The sequence below is a fragment of the Amblyomma mixtum genome, chromosome 2 (genome assembly GCF_055824585.1).
Source record: "Amblyomma mixtum isolate Tamu chromosome 2, ASM5582458v1, whole genome shotgun sequence".
Taxonomy (NCBI): Eukaryota; Metazoa; Arthropoda; class Arachnida; order Ixodida; family Ixodidae; genus Amblyomma; species Amblyomma mixtum.
Window position 1 is genome coordinate 252,397,574 of NC_143013.1, and position 23,271 is coordinate 252,420,844.

A 23,271-nucleotide genomic window follows, 5' to 3' on the forward strand; every position below is an offset into this window, starting at 1 on the left:
AGCTCAATCCAACAAAAAGATAAAAGTGAAAAAGAAGGGCTCTGTGTGACCACCACTGCTCGCAGCAGTCGCACTGGTTGCCCTAAAGCCAGTTTTGTGTATAGAGGCAGGGTAAATAAAAATAAAAAATGCGCAACGACTCGGAGTCCTTGAAGCGGCCCATTTTTGTTGCGCCCCGATGCTGCAATGGCTTCATCGAACTGTCCGGCCGACACCGGCGATTCCGAGAAAGGAAATGCACTCCGGCGATGTTTGCAGGGCGCGACGCGAGGCCTCCTTGTACGACCCACTTCTGGACAGCGCACTGTCGTACAATCGATTTGGTTTTGATCTTATTGTTCTTATGACAAAAGAACGTCGCCATGGCGCTGCAGCAACAGGCCGGGAAAGCTCGCCTGACTGAGCGGCCCCTAGCGCCGCAAACCAGCACGCAATACGTTCTGTTTGTGTGTGTTTGTGTTGTGCCTTCCGTTCGCTTACAGAAGTTCAATGAGCTTCAGTATAGAATTTGTACTGGAAAGACTACCGCGATGCTACTGGCTTCTTACTAAACACGGAGTCTTGATGGCTACAGATGTTCCTCTGTTGTGCCCAAGGTCGCTGAATTGAATCCTGGCCTCGGCGGCCCTCGTTTCCATTGGGCCAAAGCGCAAAACACGCCTCTGTATACTGTACTATGCCTGCGCACGTTAAAGAAGCCGAGGAGGTCGAAATTAACCTGGAGCCGTGTACTCTATACGGCGTCGCTCATAGCTCATGTGCTACTTTGGAAAGTTGAACCCTACATTCCACATAATACAAAATGCTAATATAGATGCATTATCACGCCACCTGTAGGCAATTAATACCCACAAGTTTAAATAGCACTCAGGCTCAGCGCGCGAGTATGCCGGAAATCGAATGTCAACACATCTCTTTCACGTCTCTTTACAGATCAGCAGTCGCAGCGCAACTCCGAGGTTCCAGCCTACGCTGTGGAAAACGGTCGCGTACAGTCATGGAGAACGACTAGCAGATCGGAAATTAAGTTTTCGTAATCACAGACGTGCCGAAGCGCCCTGCCCTCGACAAAACACCCTTATCTGGCGTTTCCACGCTTCAAATGGAGTGAAGCGCGATATTGCACACTATCCCCCTGGAAACGGTCGATATCATGGAATTAAAGGGGTTTCATCCGCAGTGATAAAGCAGTGTACGTTCTACAGGCAAACAACCTGTAGCATCAACACGTGACGCGTTTCCTCTATGGTATCTCGAATCTATATACGAGGGCGTTTGGATCAAAGCACCCATTTCAGAGGCGGATCGATCGATTGCTCTTACGCTCCTACCTGTCGCTAATGCCTGTTTTGAAATTACTCCAAACTCGCAGCTCGTTTTTATCACTTACTAGTAGCTTTTTTCGACGTACGCTTCTTTTTTTTTTTTTCTTTCACTCACGTGGCTGGACTTTGGAAAGTTAAACTTAACGTGGAAGCTTAACGTGGAAAGGGCAGCCATATCGGGCGACAGAGCGCGACCTTCCGCGACGCCATATAGTCGGCACTCGGTTATCGGGGCCACAAACAATGCGTCACACCCTCCAGTTGCTCTATCATTCATCCTGCGAGCTTTGGACGCGGCGCAGTCTGGGGATAGGCATTCCACGCGCGTTAAAATCAGCGGGAATGCGTCAGTCAGTTTTCAGGACGTTAACTCCTGCCATTCCTGCTGTAGTCGGTGCTGGGGGGTGACGACAATGATATGCCGAAACACTCATTGTTGTCAAGAGCTTAGATCGGTATTCAGGAAACCTTACAGCGACAACGTACAGTCGCGAGCAATATAAGAGGGAACAATGTTTGAGTATTATTTTATTGATTAATCCATAACTAAGTGTGACAACCTAAGACTTTTTCCTGTTTCCTAACTAGTCTTCCTCTTGGTGTATCATATTCGAAAGTCATTCTTAAATTTAGTACAGAAATAGCTAGAAAATTCGCAACTTTGTGCAAGAGGTTTAGAATGCTGGCGATGCATATCGAGCCCCAGCAACATGGCCCAGATATTAACCACTAGAACTCTACTTTTTACAAAGGCTGTGCACGCCCGCTTATCACTTCGGGTTAACCAGTGGAGCTATAGTGCGACAAAACTTGAGAAAAGCAGTCTGTCGTTAACTGCTCATATGGCATGCTGTCCTTAAGAAAATACATTCCAACGAGTTTAAAAACAAAGAAAAAATAGCGCGAAGGATAAGCTGAAAGCACGATAGAATGGTAAGGTTATAACAGCAACGAGTTATGCACATAGATGTCCCCAACGCCGCCTTCGTTCTCAAGTTGGCTCCGACGAACACTACGGTGTGGTAGCAGCGCTGTTGACATTCTCAACACATGCATCTTAGGCTTTCCTAAAACCCAGCCATCTGAGAGCCCAGAACTCCGGGTAAATTTCTGTAGGACGGCACTGTTCAAACTACAGGAAGCCCGTCGCACAGACAGTATGTACGTGCCTAAAGCTCCAATGTAATGTGTCCCCTGCGTCGAGCATATTCTTTATCGTCCGTACGCCCGTAAGCAGCCGATAAGAGAACTGGTCCATACGGCCCTCCTTCGCCGCTCGGCATACGTTGGTCCCCCGGCTTAGAGCGGTCGACTCTTTCCTCACTTCAGGAAAACAATAGAACGCGGAAATGAGCTGGCCAGTATATTGTAATCACATTCAATTCATGCCACTGACATCGCATGTGCGTATCTTGTTTTCCTCTTGGCTACTCTATGTTCATTACGGAGCTCATTATGGTCACGTCATTCTGCATTCATTGTGTGAGCAAAGCTGCACAGCCGAAGGCGTACACACTCTGAGTTGCGCAATGTTTAATTGTCCGTCTCCCCTCCCTCTTGGGGAAGTCTACCGTGTGTATTGCATTTTTTCTTCGTCCGTGTGAGTTTGTACAATTGTTATGTATTCTTCAGACATGGCAAATTTGCGCGAGAACACACACTGAACAGGGATACAGGACAGTATACGTAGTGTTCTTTCCGCGCAACTTTGCCATATCAGAAGAATTACAAGCGACATGTTTTACTCAAGCTACGCATTATCCCGTCCTCTACCTGTGTCACAAATGTCAAAACGCAGAAGAGAGCACTTTACAAAGACCATCTAATATCCCTATGTCCAGTGCTATAGATACCGAACTTGAGAGCCCTGCCCTACATATGATATCGCTGTTCGAACCCGATGATTGCCATACAACTATAGTGAACTAGAATACTATCCAACCGAGCATAGAGTGTCAGGCACATGACTCTTCTGACAGCTCCGCCATGTTATGGACATTGCGCCATTGTGCGACATGAAGCCATGCACATGTAGCGACCATTGTTTACTCGTCAAAGATATCATTGCCGACATTCACAAGGATGACCAGAATCTGGGTCCCGACCGCGGAAGCTGGCGGTGCTCGCACTGGCGTTGCCAGAGAAACCAGTGAAGGACACACAACGATGTGTGCAGCAATGCAGGTTACCTACGTTCATGCAATCACTGCTAGCACCGGCGCAATTTTACTGGAAATTCGCAGTGTGCAAACTACAAACAATACGTTTCGGGCGTGACTATTTCACGCATGACAACGCCTATACAGTTTTGTCGAAACAAAATAAATATCATTCTCTGTCCACTGCTAATGGTCATAGGCGAATAAGAAATTTAGCACGGGTCACACGCTTGAATCCCCAAATGGAAAGGAAGCCGACCCGTTGAGGCCTCCACCATTATAGTGAATATTAACGAGTACACAAAGGTGTCAACATGCGCCTGTCACGGTGTGTGACATTATAGACATATGAACCCACTTTTTCGTGAACTTCCCTGTCGTCTTGAAAAAGTATTAACGGGATTAGCTGTGCTAGCGATCTGAACATGAGCTGGCATTGTATGAGCTTACCTTCTTCCTTGTTCATTCACTTCAAAGCTAAAGTGAAGTGCGCATAGTAATTTTCCAAGCATTATTAAAAAATATAATGCCTCGTTTAACAGTATCTTCTCTTTCCTTTCGAGATTCAGATATTGCGTCATAAACGTGAAGAAAACAGTGATCTTGTGCAATATTGGTGCGCCAGTTTTCGGCAACGCTTGGATGATAATAGTAACTTACGTACGGCGTCCTTTTCCCTCGACTCAAGGACATCTATTAAAATTCTCTGTGTTATGATGAATTTCCGTGGCATCCCATGGTAGCCATCAAACCCTCCAAGTCCTTGAAACTGTCAGGGGTAATTGGAGTTCCGCGTTTGCGTTTAGATCGTTTGGAACGATGCGCAAACACCTTCGCGTTTCTCAATCAATACAACAAGAATGGTCGGTAGACTCACCATGGTGGAGACGACGACAAAGTTTGGCTGTTCATCGTAATCATCCGGCTCCTGGCCGAAGTAGACAGGAGCCGCCTCGCACTCGGAGGACGAGTCATCATCCACCTCGTAACTCATCGCGGAACGGTGGACTCGGCGTGACGCCAGCTTGCCGGCACACCTCACAAATCGGCACGCACACACACACAAAAATAAAAGCGCGCACCGTACGGGTATTCCTTTCACACGGCAATACACATATCACGAGGTCTCGCGACCGTCCACGAAATCTGGGCCACAATCCACTGGAATCACATATCCATCGGTGAGAGACCCGGATATTCACTTCGTTTGTACAACACACACAAAATAAAGAGTGGAAGCGGAAATTTGATTATAAGCGATCACTCCGATGTCAATCAAGAGTCAGGCGCTGTCAGCGTACACAGAGTTGAAGAACAACAACAAAATAACGTCAGCCCACGACGACAGAGACAACGTCACCGACCGCAAGATCACCATCTACCTTCCCACCACAGTGACGGCGCATTCCTTGCCGCAGCACCGCCGGCGGATAATACAATGCGCGCGTCTCGGCCTAGGAAGCCGCCGCAGAAGAAACACACGTGAAGTGAAGCCCGCTGCCGTCATATCTCGCGCTGCTCCGCCGGCGACGGCAGCCAAGCAAGCAGCCCTCGAAGCAGGCAGGCAGGCAAGCCGCGCAGCCGGCCGACTGATGCTACTGCCCCGGCCACGAGAGAAGCGAGCGGCGCGCTGCTCCTCTCAAACTTCTCGCGGCAGAGGAGGGGGGAAAGCGCACGCCGCGAAAGGAGGAGGGTAGAAAAAAACCACGGCGGCGGCGCGCTCGCACTGCAGCAGCAATGGATTCCTCGCCGCTCGCTGGGAACAGGTTTCGGTTTCCGGCCGCTGAGCGAAGGGCGGCCGGCCCTTCCCCTTTCTCTCGTCCTCTTATCATTGCCCGCCACCAAAGGCTCATCTCATCTCTTTGTAGCGCGCGCGCGGTAACAATCTTGGCGCGTATGTGTATCACGCGCGCGGCGACGGCGAAGCTACATCGCTATATCTTTCGAGAGGGAGGAGTCGCTCCTTGTTCCCAGAGGTGGCCCAGCTCGCCGCGAGGGAAAGAAAGTAAAACGCGGGTAATGCACGAGTTTCGCGTGCCGATGCCAGTGATATACAGCTGGTGCAGGTTGGTTGAGACTGCTGGGTTAGAGAGAGCCACCGACGCGCTACCGCGTTCTCGGGAGTTCGATAGCGCCCGGGAAATTCGGACCACCGCGGTGGGTTTCCCACGACGAGCGCCTCCGAGTAATAGGAACAGCGAAGAGGTAAAACTATCGATTTCCTGTCAACCCGCTCCGTTTTCGTCGTGGACGAACTCAGAGCTCTGGCCGGGAATCGAACAACCGACGATGTCATATCCGCGCAGCTGCTCTAGCTGTTTCTAACTTTAGCAAAAAAACTAATACGAAGATGTCGCGGTTGAGAAGCCCAAAAATACACATGCTGATGACAGAAAACAACGTAGCATAAAATAAAAACTCAGGCTGAAGACAAAAGCAACTGTCTACAGGCCTTTACAAGGAACAAGGGTACACTGCTCCACTAACATGCATACTATACGCGTATAGATTACCATGGTTGCAAGTACATTTCCTTTTTTTCTTTGAGGGGGGAGGGGGAGGGGGGCGGTGTACCGGTTCTAGCCAATTCACGCTTTCTTTCATCGTAAAGCGTCCCGTAGTCCTTATCTCCGCAGAAAATTTCGTTGTTTCGTTTTAAAATGACCCGGAGGACGATTTACTCATTTCGATTGCTTTCAGAACATTTCCTAAACCCCCTTCAGTCTATTTCAAAAGCATTTATAGACGCTTTTTTTAACATACAAGCGCGTCCTACGACGCCTCTCATATATCTCTTAGAAAACACTACTCAGAGAACAAGGGACGAGGGGAGAAGAGACAAATACGAGCGCAAATTACACAGAAAAGTGCCCAATGCAGAAGAAACGTGGTAGGGTTTTAATGTATACTTAAAAGCGAGCAGACGTCCGAAAGCATGTGTTTAGACTGGTTGACTCATCATTTTGCTTTTCTGGGTCGTCGGCATGTCTGGCGACGATATCAGTTGGGTAGTGGTCAAGGGTGGTTTTATTGGGACGTGGGGAGCGCCGGCGACGAAGACTCTTGCGCAAGTAATCGATGAAGCAGCGGGGCGAGAGGCAGGTTCACAAGGAGCAGTTGTTGTTGTTGTCCTCTAAATTATGGCGCATACCCACTGCGGGGGATTGGCCAGGACACAGGCGGCAACTGATAGGTACTCAGAATGTTAAACAAGCAAATGAGTGATGGGGAAGTTCTCCAGCACGAGCGTCAGCCGGCCGCTTCTTCAACTTCATCATTCCAGTAGTATTAGTTGATGAAGACGATGCGATGTGCAACGCACAGCGACAACAACAACGACAGAGTGCATATATTAGTTCCATAGTAGTATTAGTTGATTAAAAAAAAATGGCCTGGCTTAGCTTATGGTTAAGCCTAGGATGCGAAGCATACCGCCGGCGGAGGCTGCGCGTCCGCAAGCGAGCGCACGAGTTGAGCCCCAGCTTTCACAGCTGTTGTGACGTCATATCACGTGGTGCGCCGATGTAGGCATAGAGTTTCTTACTATTACCTATAGGGAAAGCTGGCGGCGCTGCACTTCAGCCACCATGGACGCCCAAAGCATCATGGGGCGGTGAGCTACTTGTTGCGGCACAGTCGTAGTTTTTTGGGAACATGGATTGGCACTACTAAGACGTTTCATTCCGAAAACGCTGTTCGTGTGTGCGCAGACGACTTTCGCGCGAACGCAATGGGCAAAACCCATAGTAGTGGAAACGCGACGACACACGACACCAATAAAAGGTTTCACTTTTCCGAAATACCATTAAAAAACCTCTTATAGTATTTAAGGAACATCTTTTTTGAAAACATATTTCCTTTTAAAAGTTCGCCTGTTAATTACGAAATATTAGTTTTTATAGTGTTCACTACTTGGCCAATAGGAGAGCGAGTCGTCTCTTATTTTGGGCAAACTTTGCACTGAAATGCTTTTCTGCTCGTTTGTTGCCATCATTAGACAAGATATTGAATGTTAGGACGTTTGTAGTTATCAAACAGCTTTATTTTTCTATTATTTTTTGGCCAAAAGTTGCAGTTCCGCAACAAGTAGCTCACCGCCCCATGATGCTTTGAGCGCCCATGGTGGCTGAGGTGGTCTCGAGGGGTCGCCATGCAAACTCCCGTAGAAGGGTCGCCAGCTTTCCCTCTAGGTAATAGTAAGAAACTCTATGGATGTAGGTCAAGTGGTAGCTACGCGGCCGCGCGCGGCGCAGCAAGGAAGAGCTCGGTTGTGCGGCTAGTATGCTTCGCATAAAAGACGATGTGCAATGCATAGCGCGAGAGTGGAGAAGAAGAAGAAGCGCGAGAGTGTGCTGCAGTCTAACACGAGGCGTGATCGGTTGCCGCGATAGCATAGTTCTCTCGTGCAGTGGCCAGCGAAGGTGATCTGTTCGCGCCGCCGCGGGTTCGAATCCCTGTCGTGGCAGTATATATTTTATTTATTTATGGTTTGGTCAAGGTCACCCTCAAGGTCAAGCTTCACACAAACTCAGTGAACCAGTTTGACCTCGTGTAGTAGTGATTTCGAAATTAAATGAAGTTCGGTAACGTATATAGACTGCCTCTCCTCGCCTTATCCTGCGTTCTTTGCGCGGCTTTCCTTGAAACGCTTCGCCAAGTGACCCAAATTTCTGCGTTACTGAACATCATATTTCCTGCCCTCTTAACGTGACTAATGACGGCAAGGGGAGATGGACAGAACGAGAAAATCGTTCTGTGTCGTTATTCTTTTCTTGGTCTTGTCTGTGTCGCATTGCTCCATCGCATTGCCACTTATTAATACGCTTTTGGGTCTAACCACGGTTGCCTAGAGCGGCTGAAACCTTCCGTTCAGCCAGCGTACACAAGTAAACAAAAAAAAAGAGGAAATGACGCGATCTATCAAGCTATTGCAATAGTTCTCGCGAGCACCGAAGACGTCGCCAGTGGTCTTCTCTGTTTGCGTATCTAGACAAAAGTCCTCAACCTGACGAATGCTACAAAATTTATTCCACGAGTAGAATATGTGGCCAGAGACCCAGTATCCTTCGCTCTGACTTCAAATCCATCCTGTGCAAAGCAGGTGCGTACGAAACAGAGGTTTAACTGGACATTGCAACCGGCAACGAATTCTGAATATCGCAGAATGAAGCCGATTTTATCCTCCCACAAAGCATGGACCCCAGCGTACAGTCCATACCTCACCATCGTTTTTATTCATCGGCCCGAGCCAAGGTCTCCGTGATAGTAGCATTAGGAAAGGCAGTTATCAGTCGCCGCAAGCGTCAAGACATGGCGTTTATCAGTTCGAAATGCGGGGGTATCCTTGCATATAAAAGGCCTGAACACTGGTATCCAGAAGCTTCACATCCTATAGACGAAAGTGCCTTAAAAGTGGCACTCGAAACAGCAACGCTACCGCTCTCAGAATTCACTGAGGATGGCCTCATACTCGTTCGCTTATCTCATTTCCTGCACACGTTTGCAAGAGCTCTGGAAATCCCACACATTGTTCGATAAGAAGGGTAATTCAGGATAGCTGGCTTGAACGCAGCCGAGTTAATCTATACAGGAAAGCAAACAGGTATGGAAAGAAGAGCGTATGCGTATCACCCGGCGCGAGATGGAGAGACGGGTTGGTCAAATGCATAGGGGAATCAATCCTCCAAGGTGGAGAAGATTTGTAATGAGGAAGTAATTGCTCATTGGCATCCACCAAAGCGCAGCCATACGGCTACAAAGGAAAGCTATACAGCTTTCTCAGAAAATTTGTAGTTAAAGAAAAATTCGTCCTGGTCCGGGATTCGAACCCGTGACCACCGCTTCACCGGAGCAGTTGCTCTACCAACTGAGCTAACCGGGACAGTAAGCTTACGGTAGGGCGAGAACGAATTGATCAATTTGATCAATTCGCTCTCGCCCTATCACAAGCTTATCATAAGCTTGATCAATTTGATCGATTCGTTTTCGCCCTACCGTAACCTTGCAATAAGATTGATCAATTCGCTCTCGCCCTACCATAAGCTTACCGTCCCGGTTAGCTAAGATGATAGAGCGACTGCTCCGGTGAAGCGGTGGTCCCGGGTTCGAACCCCGAACCAGGACGAATTTTTCTTTAACTACAAAGTTTCTGAGAAAGCTGTATAGCTTTCCTTTGTAGCCCTATATGGCTGCGCTTGGGTGGATGCCAATGAGTATGAATAGACATATAGAGGAAAAGTTCAAGTCACCTCATCGTATATGGTGTCGAGCAGGAGGTTGAAGAACCCGTCGAAAGGTACGTGCGCGGGCCTACCACTTGCACTGCGGTCCACTGAAAAGAAAATGATGCGACATCTTGAAAAAGATTTTCAAAAAAGTGCGCGACTTTCACATTATTGGAAAGCGAAACGAACAACGTGAAGCTGCGTTACGACAAAGCAAGGTAACAGATAATAATGGCATGATGGCGAACACTCTTCAGAAGGACGCAAATCTAGACCCCGTCGTCAAGGCCCTAGCATAAGCTCTAGCACAAGTCTAAACTAAGGGTCTAGCCTAAGCCCGAACATTGCTGCAGCTGCATCGGCCAGTGAGGGCCTTGCCCGGTGACTAACACAGCATCAGAAGCAAAAAAATAATGCCTGTGGATGGAATTGGAGCGAAATGACTCATGCGAAGAACTATTTTCTGAGTTAAATGAGCTGATTCGTCTTTTAGGTCGCTGTACCTGTGGTCTGAATCAGAAACGACAACAATGGCATTGTTGTAAACAAATTAATTTCACCGATTTTGACATTCCTGAAAGGGATGAGCGATACAGCGAACTGCGTGCTAATAAATTAGTAATGTAATATATTATTCTGAGGTACTTTCATGAAAAGATCGCTCAATATTACGTTAGCTAACTTTGTGTAAATGCAGTGTGGAGAGCTGTCATCTGTGCCTCGTACATCCGAAGATGAAACAATATTTATGCTGAAACTGCAGCCATTACGATAGGGACGTCCTTCGTGTATCTGTAGCAACTGACACTGTATGAGCACGAAGAATCTTTAACGCACTAGGAAATTTTGTGCAATCATAATTTTCGCGAAACCTCGCAGTTCATAAATAGAAACAACCTTATATGCACTAATAATTTTCACGTTTCTCTACTTGGATTTTACATCGTATGCCCACTCCCTCTGAAATAAATAAATAACTTTGAATTTACAATGGACGCCCTAAATTTCACGCACTCGTGGAATCGTGGAAACGTTTGGCTACGGCGTTGCCGATATTCATGTGTGGTTCCGGTAATACTAACTGCATGTTTGCTACATCCTGTGAGACCTTTTCAGGTCACTGCAGCATTCAGATTGCGGCAGCTATCAGTCCATTCTCTCTCGTAATAACTGCGGCATCTAATATGTGTTATCTGATTTCATATATGCTGATATCAGGTGTACAATCTGCGCCGATCCGGTCTTGCTTAGGCTATATGCCCCAACAAGCACATTTCTGAGTTGCATTACCCAACAATATGGCAGCCGCTAGTAAATTATTTACCTCATGTGTGCTGACTTGCGTAACCTTAAGAACGCTGACCCCTGCGCTCTTTTATACAGGGTGTTTCACCGAACACATCGAATACTGTTTAACAATAGCTTTTTTTAAATTAAGAATACGTTTTCTTCGGCATATATGCGCTGGCAGATGTGGTGGGCACCAGAAAAAAGCAAAGAAGTGTCGACTAGCAAGCTGATATAAGATCTGATTATTTACTTTTAATATTACAATTAGGCGACTGACTCTAATTAGAGATTTGTAGCTCGGCACTATCAATGATCATATCAGTTTTAAGATTTTCGAAAATGCTATTCTCATGGGCGCAGTAGCGAAAGGAGTTTCGACTCAGCATACGTGTCGAATTTCATTGAATTTTGCAGTTGAAAGGTTCTCCGTTGAAGTGAAATTTTAAAACCACATCTTTCCAGGGAGCACACCACTCTGCGATATGGTGCGCATCAACGGCAATGTGGTATCGAAACCGGTGTACTAAAACGTTTGCATGCCATTTAGAATAATGAGCGCGGCAATTCTGCCTCGCCCACTTCACAGCCCAGCCCTTTTTCCATCGGACTTCTGGCTGGTTCTCAAAATGAAGGAACATCCAAGTGGCACGTGCTTCGCGTCGGACGAATATGCTTTTTCGTTTTGTTTTTGTTTTTGTACAAATTCTAGTCTAAAACACAAAACTATCCAAATATTCCACTCCTTGTACTACATGAGTCCGTTTGTATCCGCTATGCACCCTTGCCAAACCCCCGCCGTGGGTATGTGCCATTAAGCCTGAGGACATCATCATCATCACCATCATAGAGGCGACCGCTGTACGGCACTGAGGTCGTTAATCGCAGCTCTCACTCTGTTACGGCGGCATGCCAAAACGCACCGAATGTGGGCGCGTACATCGCCGTTAGTATACGGATTAGGTTAAAAAAAATCACGGGGGCATCTATGCAATTTTTATGATGTGTATATGCGAGAGCATTACTTATCGCTGACGGTGAGTCCCTGAGTTATGTCGTTGGGTTCACAGCGAACATCTTTCCCCCTGCTCCGAAGCAGTCTCTGAGCTGGGTCGTTGTTGAAGTCCTGACTTGGCGCATATGGCGATGCCGGCGGCGACGTTGCCAACGCCAATGAACCCAATGACCGCCGGTGGCCCATTGCTCCAGGAGGGATAATGACGTCATTCGCGTGCCGCGCTTGTGCCGCCACGTTGTCAACACCAATGCCAATTAACCCAATGACCACCGGTGGCCCATTGCTTCAGGAGGGATGATGACGTTAATTCGCCTGCCATGTTTCTGACACGCGTGCCTGCCACGGGTTTCTGATGACGGCGGGGTTTTCACACAATGAGCCAAGTAATGCGAGATATGCTCTCTAATGAAAAATGATGTGCTTTTTTCAAAGATTAGGCTAAATCCATTTATTCGAATGTTACGTCTCTCAGTTCCATCACTTCGTGAAAAAAACCGCAGCAAAGAAAAAAAAACTTACAGAACGACCCTCGTATCGGTCGAAACCTTTCGCTTCGATTGCGAAACTGGTCGCACGTACAGGAGCGCCGGAAGCATGCTGCCCACGTGATGCTCGTATCAGTGATGCTTCCGTGACGTGCGAATCGTCACCATCTCATTGCGGCCATCATAGATAAGCAACTCGATGTGCGGGCTCATAGTGTCGACGCAGTCGCTGTCGACGAGGCTCTCCGAGCGAAAAAATCGCGCTCTGAAGGTGTCTATACGATGGTCGCGACGTGTGCACAGCACGTATCCGCTTATATCCTTCGGAACTTGGTGCATCCGCAATCTGCTTCGCTGATTAAAGAACTATACGTGCGACATATTCGAGCGCAAGACACTCAAGGCGTGCAATATCTCACCAAGCGACGATACGAGGTTATCTGCAGTTCCTCACTTCAGCTACGTGAAAAAACGCGCCGACGTAGCTACAACACAGGCGCTGTGGAAACACGAGACGTCATGGCTACCAAGGGGCTATTGTTTCAGGCGGTGCCGTCAGGCGTACTGGTTCAGCCAAAAAAAAAAAAAAAATAAGCGAAGAATGTGCTTACCGCTTGCATTCTGGAAAAAAGCCGATGTTGTTTTAATTAACTGTAAAGCGCCCTCTTTGACCCAAATGCAAAATTGGAGAGGCAAAATTTCAATGGAATAGAGTACCGCTCGGACGGCAAGGTAAGTACAATTAATATTCTCTTTAGGGGAGTTGGGAAGCTCGTATCTGTAACCTGGGGGTGCCTACCAAATGCATTCCGGCAAAGTCTTATTCTCCTAATTATTTCACTCACATGGCCCGGTTCCGAAATCACTACTTGGCCTAGACAAACGTATTCTGTGACCACTTTCAATACTTCGCTGCCTATTGTAAATTGTTTTTCTTTTCACAGGCTATTTAAATTACTTCAGTTTTACAGCGACAGCTGTTAAGCGCCCGTTTTTGGTTTTCGCGTCGTATTAGTAGTAGTAGTAGCCGGCGTAGCCGGTGGGTGCATTGCCAGAACCTCTCGGAGTGTGGTCACCGTGGAAGAGGAGGGTGTGGCGAGAGTGAAGGAATCCCCAACCGAACGATGGTTACCGTGGTAGGAGGAAGTTTTATGGCGAGAGCGTAGGAAGGGGTAACCGAAGCGTGGTTACCACGGGAACCATCCGGAAGGTGGTCACCGTGGAAGGAGGCAGATATGGCGAGAGCAAGGCGTATAAGCAAGGTTGTCGCGGGAACCACTGGGAGGGTTGTTACCTTGGAAGGAGGAGGGTATGGCGAGAGCGTTGGAACGCGTAACCGGAGGATGGTTACCACTGGAACCATCCAAAGAGTGATTACCGTGGAAGGAGGAAAAAAATTGGCAGTGGTTTAGCTCTGGTTAAACCGGGAGGATTGCGAAAGCAACGAGGAGAGAGAGAGAAGCGATGGAGAGCGCGCGGCAGCGGCCCTGGCACGCTAGCTATGCGCCGCTACTACGCATGCGCAAATGGCGAGTGTCACCCGCGCAGCGACGGCGGCGGCGCGCCAGCTGCGCGCCGTGTGACGTCACTGCTCCTCGCGCATGCGCAGTATGGCCTTTCCTCGGCTCCGCCAAATGGCTCGACGACTAGCGAAGTGTTGTTTTCGCAACAAAAGAGTATGACGAGAACGGAGGAATGTAGCATAGTCCACCTGCGGCGGCTCCTGCGAAACGTGCCGCCCGGGGGCGCCACATCATCGGTCGCCGGTGGCGCCGCGCAACTGGAGCGGCGGACTGGAGAGGAGAGCTGGTCGAAAAACGAGTATGTGTGGGAAAATTGAAAAGAGCGCTCCAGAACTGCACAGGTACGAAGTCGCTCTCATATTCTCAAACGACATTAACAGCTGTCGCTTAATCTCGCGTTACACAGTTGTGACCGTCCTGTCACTTTTTTTTTTACCATTAGTTTTTAGCCCCACAGTTATTCTTTGCTTGATCGGGGGAGCTCAGCAAACGCAACAGAGCCCTATAATGTGCAGAGATCTACACTTGACACGTGGTAGAGGCTCGCTAGATTCTGCTTGGTCGTTCTACCGCTTCTTCCAAAAATTGATCATCCGCGCCAGTATAGACGTTTTCGATGCAAGGAAATTGATTTGACAACTTGTAAAAGGGATTGCTCAGCAGCCTGGATTACTCAGCGACCGCAGTGAGAGCAGAACTCGTTGTGAACTGGTGTCTTTTGACTTCCGCCAAGCATTCGACGAGGTCATTCAAGCGTTGCTGGTTGAGAAGCTGCCGACATTTGGCATCGCAGGCAACTTTCTCCGGTGTTAGTTTGACTTTTTTTTACTGGTCGTTCCTAACGAGCGCTCCCTCACGGCTGTCGTTCGACGCTCAAACCTATCAACTCGGGGATACCCCAAGGTTCTATCTTCCTTTTCAGCCTCTTCATCAACTCTGTGACAGCTCAACTTCGGATCCTCTAAGAGCGCCGACGATCTAACTATTTCATCCACCCAATTCAACCATCTGGCTCTTACACACTCCCGCAAAATGATATCGAAACTATTGCTACATGATCGAAGCTTATCTAAACCTCAGCAAATTCACTACCGTGTCCATATCAAGCTGCTCGAAACAAGACCAGCCTCTGCGAATTCCTGACCAGTCGATCCAAAGGGTCTCAAATACCACTCAGAGGTAGATTAGACCGGCACCTTATTCACACTGCTTACTCGGATACTACGGTATACGCAGAGCACGGTGCACACTTGCCTTCGCGCAACTCGTTACCCGCGGCGCTCGACGAAATGCCTAGCACGTGCTGTACTACACGTACAGCATACGACCGCGGCTTGAATATTCCAGTGCAATTTTGTCGCCACATCAATGCAACCACATATGATGAAACTGGAAAGCATTCAAAAGAGCTCAGCTTGCACGACAGTCCGCAGGGTTCACCATCCTACTATACAGGGCGTCACCCCTACAGGAACACGCCACCGTCGGAACTGTTTCGTGCGGTCCACCGGCAACTCATTGCCATGCGTCACAGCGCGGCCTCTCTTCGCCTATAGTTTTGACAACGCTTATGGCGGATGATAGCGCTCCTCTCTGCACGCATCCTGCACCATCGCCAATGATCACGCACCGTCCACCTGTACGTGGCTCGCGCTTCCGAGCACCACTATAGGGCCAGCTTCGTAATTGAAGACATCATAGCACTTTGTCGTCGAGACACCCGGAATCTGTGCGCTTAACCGCTCTAAATGTGTATTTTCTTGTTTTTCCTCTTCTTTTTTTCTTTTCCATTTCATTTTTTAGTTCGGTTCATTGGGCCTACTCTCATGGGCCTCCGTCCTTTCTAGCACACTTCAGCCTTCCAATATCGAAATAATAATAACTATTATTATTATTCACGGCGCATGATGCACAGATGGCTCCGGTGATGAGTTCGTTGTCGTGACCAATTCGTTTACACGATTCCGACAGGAGCGGGGGGAGTCAGGTGTCGTGCTGAGCAGTGTCAGAGTGGTCGATTAGTTGCGGTTTCGGAGCACGGGAAATGCAGGGAGGGAACGACAATGAATCGGCTAAAAGCAGCCGTGCAGTCGACTGCTTTCGGTTCCTGAATGCGCCTCCACCGCCCTGACTCGGCAACTGCGCTAGTGAGTTCAGCCGATTAAAGCCAAGTCGATGCCACTGCAGCGACCCCCAGCGTCGATTAGTGCAGTGCGAGCTTGCAAAGACACGACCGGACTGGCCGCTCCAATCCATCCGGCAGTAACGAAGACGACGTCCAAGATTCCTGTTTCTTCTCTTCTCTCCCACTAAACTGATTGACTCTTTGTCTCGTTCGCGTTTATATGTATAATGCATGTTGTCAAGCGGGTCGGGCTGAGTCAACCTATACCCCCTTCAATCAGGCTGCCCAGCCCGACCCGCTAACATTCACACGTGCCCGACTGGAGAACTTCAGCCCTACAGGTCTACTCGACCCCACGTTGTCGGTTCCATGTAAGCACCTAGTTAGCTATAGCTTCCATCGGTGTGTTGCCTGCAAGTAGACACTGATCGGTACACCTATTCGCCACTCATTATAACGCACAAAGAAGTTCAAGCCGCACGTCGGAAGTCATATGCAGAAGGAATGTCTATAACTGTTATTGTAGGCTTCAATCGAACAAGCGAAAAATGCATAACCTATGAGAGTAACAACTTTTTATTGTCGCATGAACGCATTTGCCGGTAGCTGTGGTCTGACGCGGCTATCCTCGAATGCGCATTCATATGCGGGAAACAAAGCCACCGGATTTAAGTGGATTAGGCTTCGGTGGTCGCGAAGAGAAAAATATACGTTTTCCAACACTGTTACTGGCGCCTGGAGCAGTATGTAAACGTGGGGTCAGCGCGAAGAGCAGTAGGTTTATAGCTCCTATTGAACAAATCTGACAAGTTATTTTCACTTTTCAACCTTGCTGCGAAGACCGTAAAACCCGAAGAACAAAATGAATTAATCAAGCCGTCTGTATAGACGTAGATTCGGTGGCGGTGGATCTCGTTACGGAATTCTAACGGGGCCTCTTTTAGGGCTGACGATCCCACACTAGGCTTAAACTGGGCACACGATGTCAAATGCTCCTTTGACGTCTGAGAATAACATCACGGTTAATCGCATCGCTTGAGACATTTTTGGTAGTCGAATGATATTGGAAAGCCAATCAAAATTTCTTTGCGACAGATTGACTGGAGAGTTTTTACGTGCGTGAAAGATGAATGAAGACAAGGCCTGTCTACAGGAGTAGAGAATAATATTAGAGGTCATTATATTTTACGTGCTCATTCAAGCAAATATCATAGCATACAAAGTCGTTTCGACAGTCGGGAGAACGTAGATGAAGGCGCACAAAGCCTTCCTTCGATCTCGGAGATACCACGCGCATGCAGACATTTCAATGTCGCATTAAACTTTTCCTGGGTCCGAACCTGGCAGCGGCTGCCGCGTTTCGATGGAGGCGAAACGCAAAAGGCGCCCGTGTGCTGTGCGACGTCAGTGCACGTCAAAGATCCCCAGATGGTCGGAGTCCTCCACTACGGCACCTCTTTCTCTCTTTTACTCCCACCTTCCAACCTTCCATTAAGGCGCGGTTCTAGTGCCCACCGAGGTGGGAGACAATTACTGCGCCATTTCTTTTCCTCAGAAAACTATTTTTTTATTAAACTTTTGCAAGCCCAGTAAAAATCACTCTGTGGGTCATTCAATCCTCGTGGTCTCTTGTCCCGCGTCTAGAATGTTGTGCGTGGCCTCCGACATCCCCTCACATCCTTTAAAGTTCCTTGCACTTCAGCAAAGACGTGTCAAGGCTGTGGTAGCTGAAGATTTCTGCAATATGGGGTGACAGGCCTAGTGACCCCCTCGTCAAGGCTGATTTTCTGCGAAGTCCCTGGATTTCGAAATTCGCGCATGGGTGTTTCTCCTGCTGTTACAGCATTACAGATAGCTGCTATTAAAGCCATGGACTGGTTTAAGTTTAATCTTATTAATGTTAATACTTCTAAAACAAAACTGATCTGTTTTCATAACCCATTAAAACAAGTTGAATTAACTGACCTTGTTTATTTGCATACTTCCTCTTGTCTTAATTGCAACTGTGTACCAGTTGAATATGCGCATTCGGTCAAATATCTTGGCCTGACCTTCGACAGTGATCTCTCTTGGAAATCGCACCTTTCTTTTGTTTGCCAAAGGCTTCGTGCTGTATCGTGTGTCCTGTATAACATTAGATATTTTATGCCTTTTTCTGTCCGTAAATGTGTTGTACATGCTCTAGCCTATAGTGTACTTAGGTACGGAATTACTGTTTATGGTCACTGCACGGTTCGCTGGCAACATAGGGTGAATTCGCTTTTGCGTTTGCTTCTAAAGAATATTGCTTACGACCTGTCCATTGGTAATGACATTGATATTTTTAGAAGACTAAAGCTTCCAAGTTTTAACTCTTTATTAACAGAAACTATTGTGCTAAAACACTTCTGGTACAGTCAGTTCACCGTTCCATATGTCCCTGCTCGGGATTTAAGACCAAAATACCGCTACTGCATTCCTCGCTCCTCAACCCGGTACGGTAAGCGCACACGTCATTACTATGTACCTGCCTGTTTCAATAGCTTGCCTCCTACTGTACTCCGCATGAAAACTAAATACACCCTGAAAAAAACTTTGCGGTATGTCTCCGTGTTGCTTCCTGCCCCGTAGTTATTTCAGCTATTTACTGTATTAATTTCAAATCACTGTAATCTTTCTTGATGTTGTAATAGTTATATATTTGTTTCATTCTGTTTGGTGACCATTTTCTTTTTTTTTGCAAAGTTCATTGCAACGTCTCTATTTTCCTTTGTTTTGCCAATGTTAGCTGTCTGCCAGGCGCTGCCACTCAAGCCCTTTGAGGCTTTGGTAGGCCTGATTTATGTTGTCTGGCAATTGACGTGAATAAAAGTTCTATCTATCTATCTATCTATCCTGCGCAGGTGAATTTGAGGCTGCGCTGGCTCCTTGCAGGGGCCTGACGATGTGACGTACTCTGCGCATACAGAACTTGGCCAAGAGGCACAACTTTCGCATTCAGAATATTACAATTCATGGCGTGGGGGCTCGGTTCCTCACGATTAGCGAGCCGTATCGTAGAGGGACAGGCCCCATGGCATGTCCCTCATTCTTATCAATAAAGGCCCTTGGAAGATACGACAAGATAAAGCATCCACACAAAGTATAGATCTTCGTGACGTGGAGATAGTAACCATTTTGCTGCGGCTACTCGCACGCGAATCTGGTGCACACTCGATGTCGCGCAAGGCCTCACAACGCTTATATCCCTCGAGAGATATATGATGTGTTTGCGACAACTCTCTTGGCCTAGAGCGCGCCGAAGGGCTATAAGGATGGATAAGAATAAGGAAGGACTATATTGGCCTCCTTTTTTTTTTATAGGAGGCCAATTTCACACTGTTGCGGAGTCTCGGCACGACATCAAAACAACAGTGCCTAAAACCTCACGCTTTGCAGCTCGTGTTCTCAAGAAAATGCGAAAAAGAAAGGATCAGCATTGCGTTTGAGAAAAGACGCAAAGAGATCCGTGTTATTTCGTTTCTTAGCGGCGAAAAAGCGAAAAAGCTGCGAACAAGCGAAGATTTTTTGTGCCTTAAGAAACGAAGGAAAAACTCAAACTGCAGTTTCCAGGTCGTTTTATTTCCATTTGATTCGATTTTCCGTGGACGCCGGCTTTTCAGAAAGGCGTTCCAAGAACTGGAAGGTGAAGAAATCTTGCCTGCTTTGGTGTATTCTGTACGTTCAGACAGAATCAGGTTCCGGGCCGGGAATGACGAGGCATCAGTCTATGGAAATGACGGCCTTGTACTCTTTCGATCTTAGCTGTACGACAAGACGACAGGACAAATCCTGTCGGAGCTAAGACAGGAAGAACCAGCCCTGACAGTGTTCGATCACGTCTCGAACTGTTCTTTTTATTGCGCCGCTTGCGCTGCGAGGCTGGTGTCGATTTCATCATCGACGGGCGGCGCACGCACGAGTTGTGGGCTGCGGCCATAAGAGCGCGACGGGAGGGCCTCGTGCAACAGTTGAACCATGTAATAATGGATATAACAAAATAATGGATATAACGAATGAATGACGATTCCCCTTGAAAGCTCGGTCAATACGGGCTATAACGAAATTACGGCTATAACGAAGCAATCGCCGGGCCCCTCCAAATTCATTAAAACGAGGTTCATATTTACTTCTTGCCTCTTGGCACGAAAGCTGCTTTTAATAAAGGCCGCGTTGAAATCAATCAATCTGACAGAGTATAATTTTTTGTGATGCGAATCGTTGAGTGCTGTTGCAAGACTATGGATAAAGCAATGGAAGATGCAACAACGCCTGCATTCGTGTAGTGTTTTATGCGAAGCATATTAGCCGCACAACCAAGCTCTTCCTTGCTGCGCCGCGCGCGGCCGCGTAGCTACCACTTGACCTACATCGGCGCACCACGTGATATGACGTCACAACAGCTGTGAAAGCTGGGGCTCAACTCGTGCGCTCGCTTGTGGACGTGCAGCCTCCGCCGGCGGTATGCTTCGCATCCTAGGCTTAACCATAAGCTAAGCCAGGCATTTTTTTCTGCTGCCATTCACTATAGTAAACAGAGGTATGTGCTGCAGTCCCCACAGCCCAAGGTCGTGCCGGCAGTAATATTTCCATTTCAGGCACTCAAGTTCCAGTATGTTACATGTAATACTATGCGGGAGTGATTTGTTATGCACGCGTAGTTCGCAGCGACGCTTCGCATTTCTGGTCGCTCCCTGCAGCAGACACTTCCTTCTTCACATAATAGAAAGGTGAGCGAGTTGGAAGCTGTTAATGATGTTTTTTGAGCGCAAACTTAACGTAGACGTCCAGGTTAAGTTTTCGCCAACAAAAAATCATGAACACCTCCCATTTCAGTGAGTATGTCCCTGCGCCGATGACACAGTAACACGCGCCGATGCAAAAAAGTGCATTAAATAAAATATGCAAAAATAAAAAGTGAGAAAGCCTTTTCTACAGCAGGCTGGAGACCGAAAAAGTAACAGTGGCGGCGTTTGCAAGCGTTTACAGTTTACTATAGGCGCGGCCATGTTCAGGAAACCGTTCGCAGGTGTCATTCGATGAGCGCCTCATAAACTCATGTCCGGATCAGCAATAACAGAACTCCCGTAGCGCATGAAATGCAATGATATGCATTGAACTACGCCCATGCATTTGAATTGGCTCATTTGTGACTGCGTGCACTGAATACGTTTTTGTTGCTGTTTACGTGATGCAGAAGTCCCCAAAGCAGCAACGGTACATTGGGCGTGGAGGGAGCGACAAAAGACGGCGATGACACCGGTGACGGGACTGCTTTCAATTCCCCTGAACAAATTTTGACGCTCAGTTGAGGAGTTTAATTGCGAAATACCGCGGCAAAACCACGAGTGCTCACAGATCAGGCTCACTGAACCAAAGTTTGGTCAAGCTGGGCTCACTCCAACTCACTCACAGAACCCCGGGCTCACAGCAACTCGTGAACTCAAACTCGTTTATGCTCACAACCCATTTGTACTCACTCCGACTCAAGGCTCACCTGGGCTCTCACTCACTTCGACTCATTTGGACACACACTTATTTCGACTCGCGTGACTCATCAGGATTCACTGATTTCGACTCATGACTCGTTTGGGCTCTCTCACTCATCTCAAATCTAGAATCATTAGTGCTTACTCACTCGTTTCGACTCAAGGCACACATAGCGACCAAATGCCGCTCCCTCGAGCCGTTCGAGATGCGCGACAAGGAACCCCTAACCAAACCTAACCTAACCTAACCTGACCTAAGCTAAGCTAACCCAACCCAACCCAACCCAACCCAACCCAACCCAACCTCAACCCAACCCTTAAAGAAAAAGTTGCGTCGTCCCGGCACATCCTCATGCGGCTCATTACCACACCCGCGTTATGACAGCCTTCGTAAACTAGCAAAGGGTTCATCTTCAGGGTGGTTGCAGCAGAAGACTGCGGAGTACCAGTGGCGTAGCGAGAAATTTTGATCGGGGGGGGGGGATGATGTTGCAGCGCGGCCTCCTCATAGAATTTGTGGGGGGATGAAACGCAAGAATAATAAGTGCATTGCCATTGACAATGCCATTGTGTATTAGTTATGTGTTTTTTAAATAAAAGAATGTATTCGTATGTTTAAAAATCGTGGCAGACATAACTGATACAAATGCTTTCATGTTTTTGCGCATTTAATAAGTAAAGAAAATGTTACACGAAGTCTAGAGCTATATCAGTCCGAAACGAGCAAAACAGTGCATGCCGCTGATATGAAAAACATAAAGGCCATGAAATGAGCAAGTAGAGGACAAATATTTTAACGAATCTTTGTTGTTCAAGAACCTTTACAATTTTGTACAGATGCAACTGCCAGCGAAAAATCTCAATGACGCTGTCCTTCGTTCCAGTCTACTACAAAGCAGCAGCTGTCACCAGTCAAGTATTGCGAGTAATTGCACCGAAATTTTAGTCACAACAACGAGTACATGTATAAACGAGGAGTTCTGCAAAAATATGCAAAATATAAGAGTAATAAATTAATTGAAGTTCCCAATTTGAAAATCTAAAACACGACTTTTGAAATCTCAGTGCGGCTTTCGCGTCAAAAGTTTATGGAAACTTTATACCCTCTAAGTTTCGGAATTGAAATGTGTGGCTCCGTAGACTCCGCGGCCGCCGCGCCCGCTTGGCATCGATAGGCTCTTGAAAGCTTGTGCTAGGATGGGGCTCCTTGCGTTACGTGACTCCAGGTGCATGGGCGTTGCCAGAAAACCAACCCGATTTAGCAATGTTCGTGCCAAAATGTCTTTTCTAGTCTGAAAAAGACGTAGATGCCTCCCGGTGCCGGTGGTTGTTTTGGTCAGCGTTGCGTGACAGTTCGAAAAAATTTCGGGGGGGGGGGGGGCTGAAATCCCATAAGCACCCCCCCCCCCCCCCCCCCCCCTGGCTGCGCCCCTGCGGAGTACATATTTAAAAAAAAATCAATACGATCTGTGGAGGTAGGTAGAAAAAGCACCAGAGTTGAATTATTTAGAAAATTTGCACGCGAGAAAGGCGGAAAGGCAAATGAGGAGACCAACATGGACCTTTTGCTTATCAAGCAACGCCCTTTAACGCCACGTCGCTAGCAAACTAGGAGAAA

General features: G+C 47.7%; 1 protein-coding gene across 1 annotated transcript in view; it reads right to left on the reverse strand.

Moving 5' to 3' along the window:
• LOC149363524 (death-associated protein kinase 1-like) overlaps nucleotides 1-5,098 on the reverse strand; it is a 168,866-nt gene extending 163,768 nt beyond the window's left edge. The window contains exon 1 of the mRNA XM_089573523.1: nucleotides 4,362-5,098. Coding sequence (XP_089429649.1) covers nucleotides 4,362-4,478 — 117 coding nt within the window. The 5' untranslated portion in view covers nucleotides 4,479-5,098. The remainder of the gene's footprint in view (nucleotides 1-4,361) is intronic.
• Nucleotides 5,099-23,271: the final 18,173 nt, after the last annotated feature.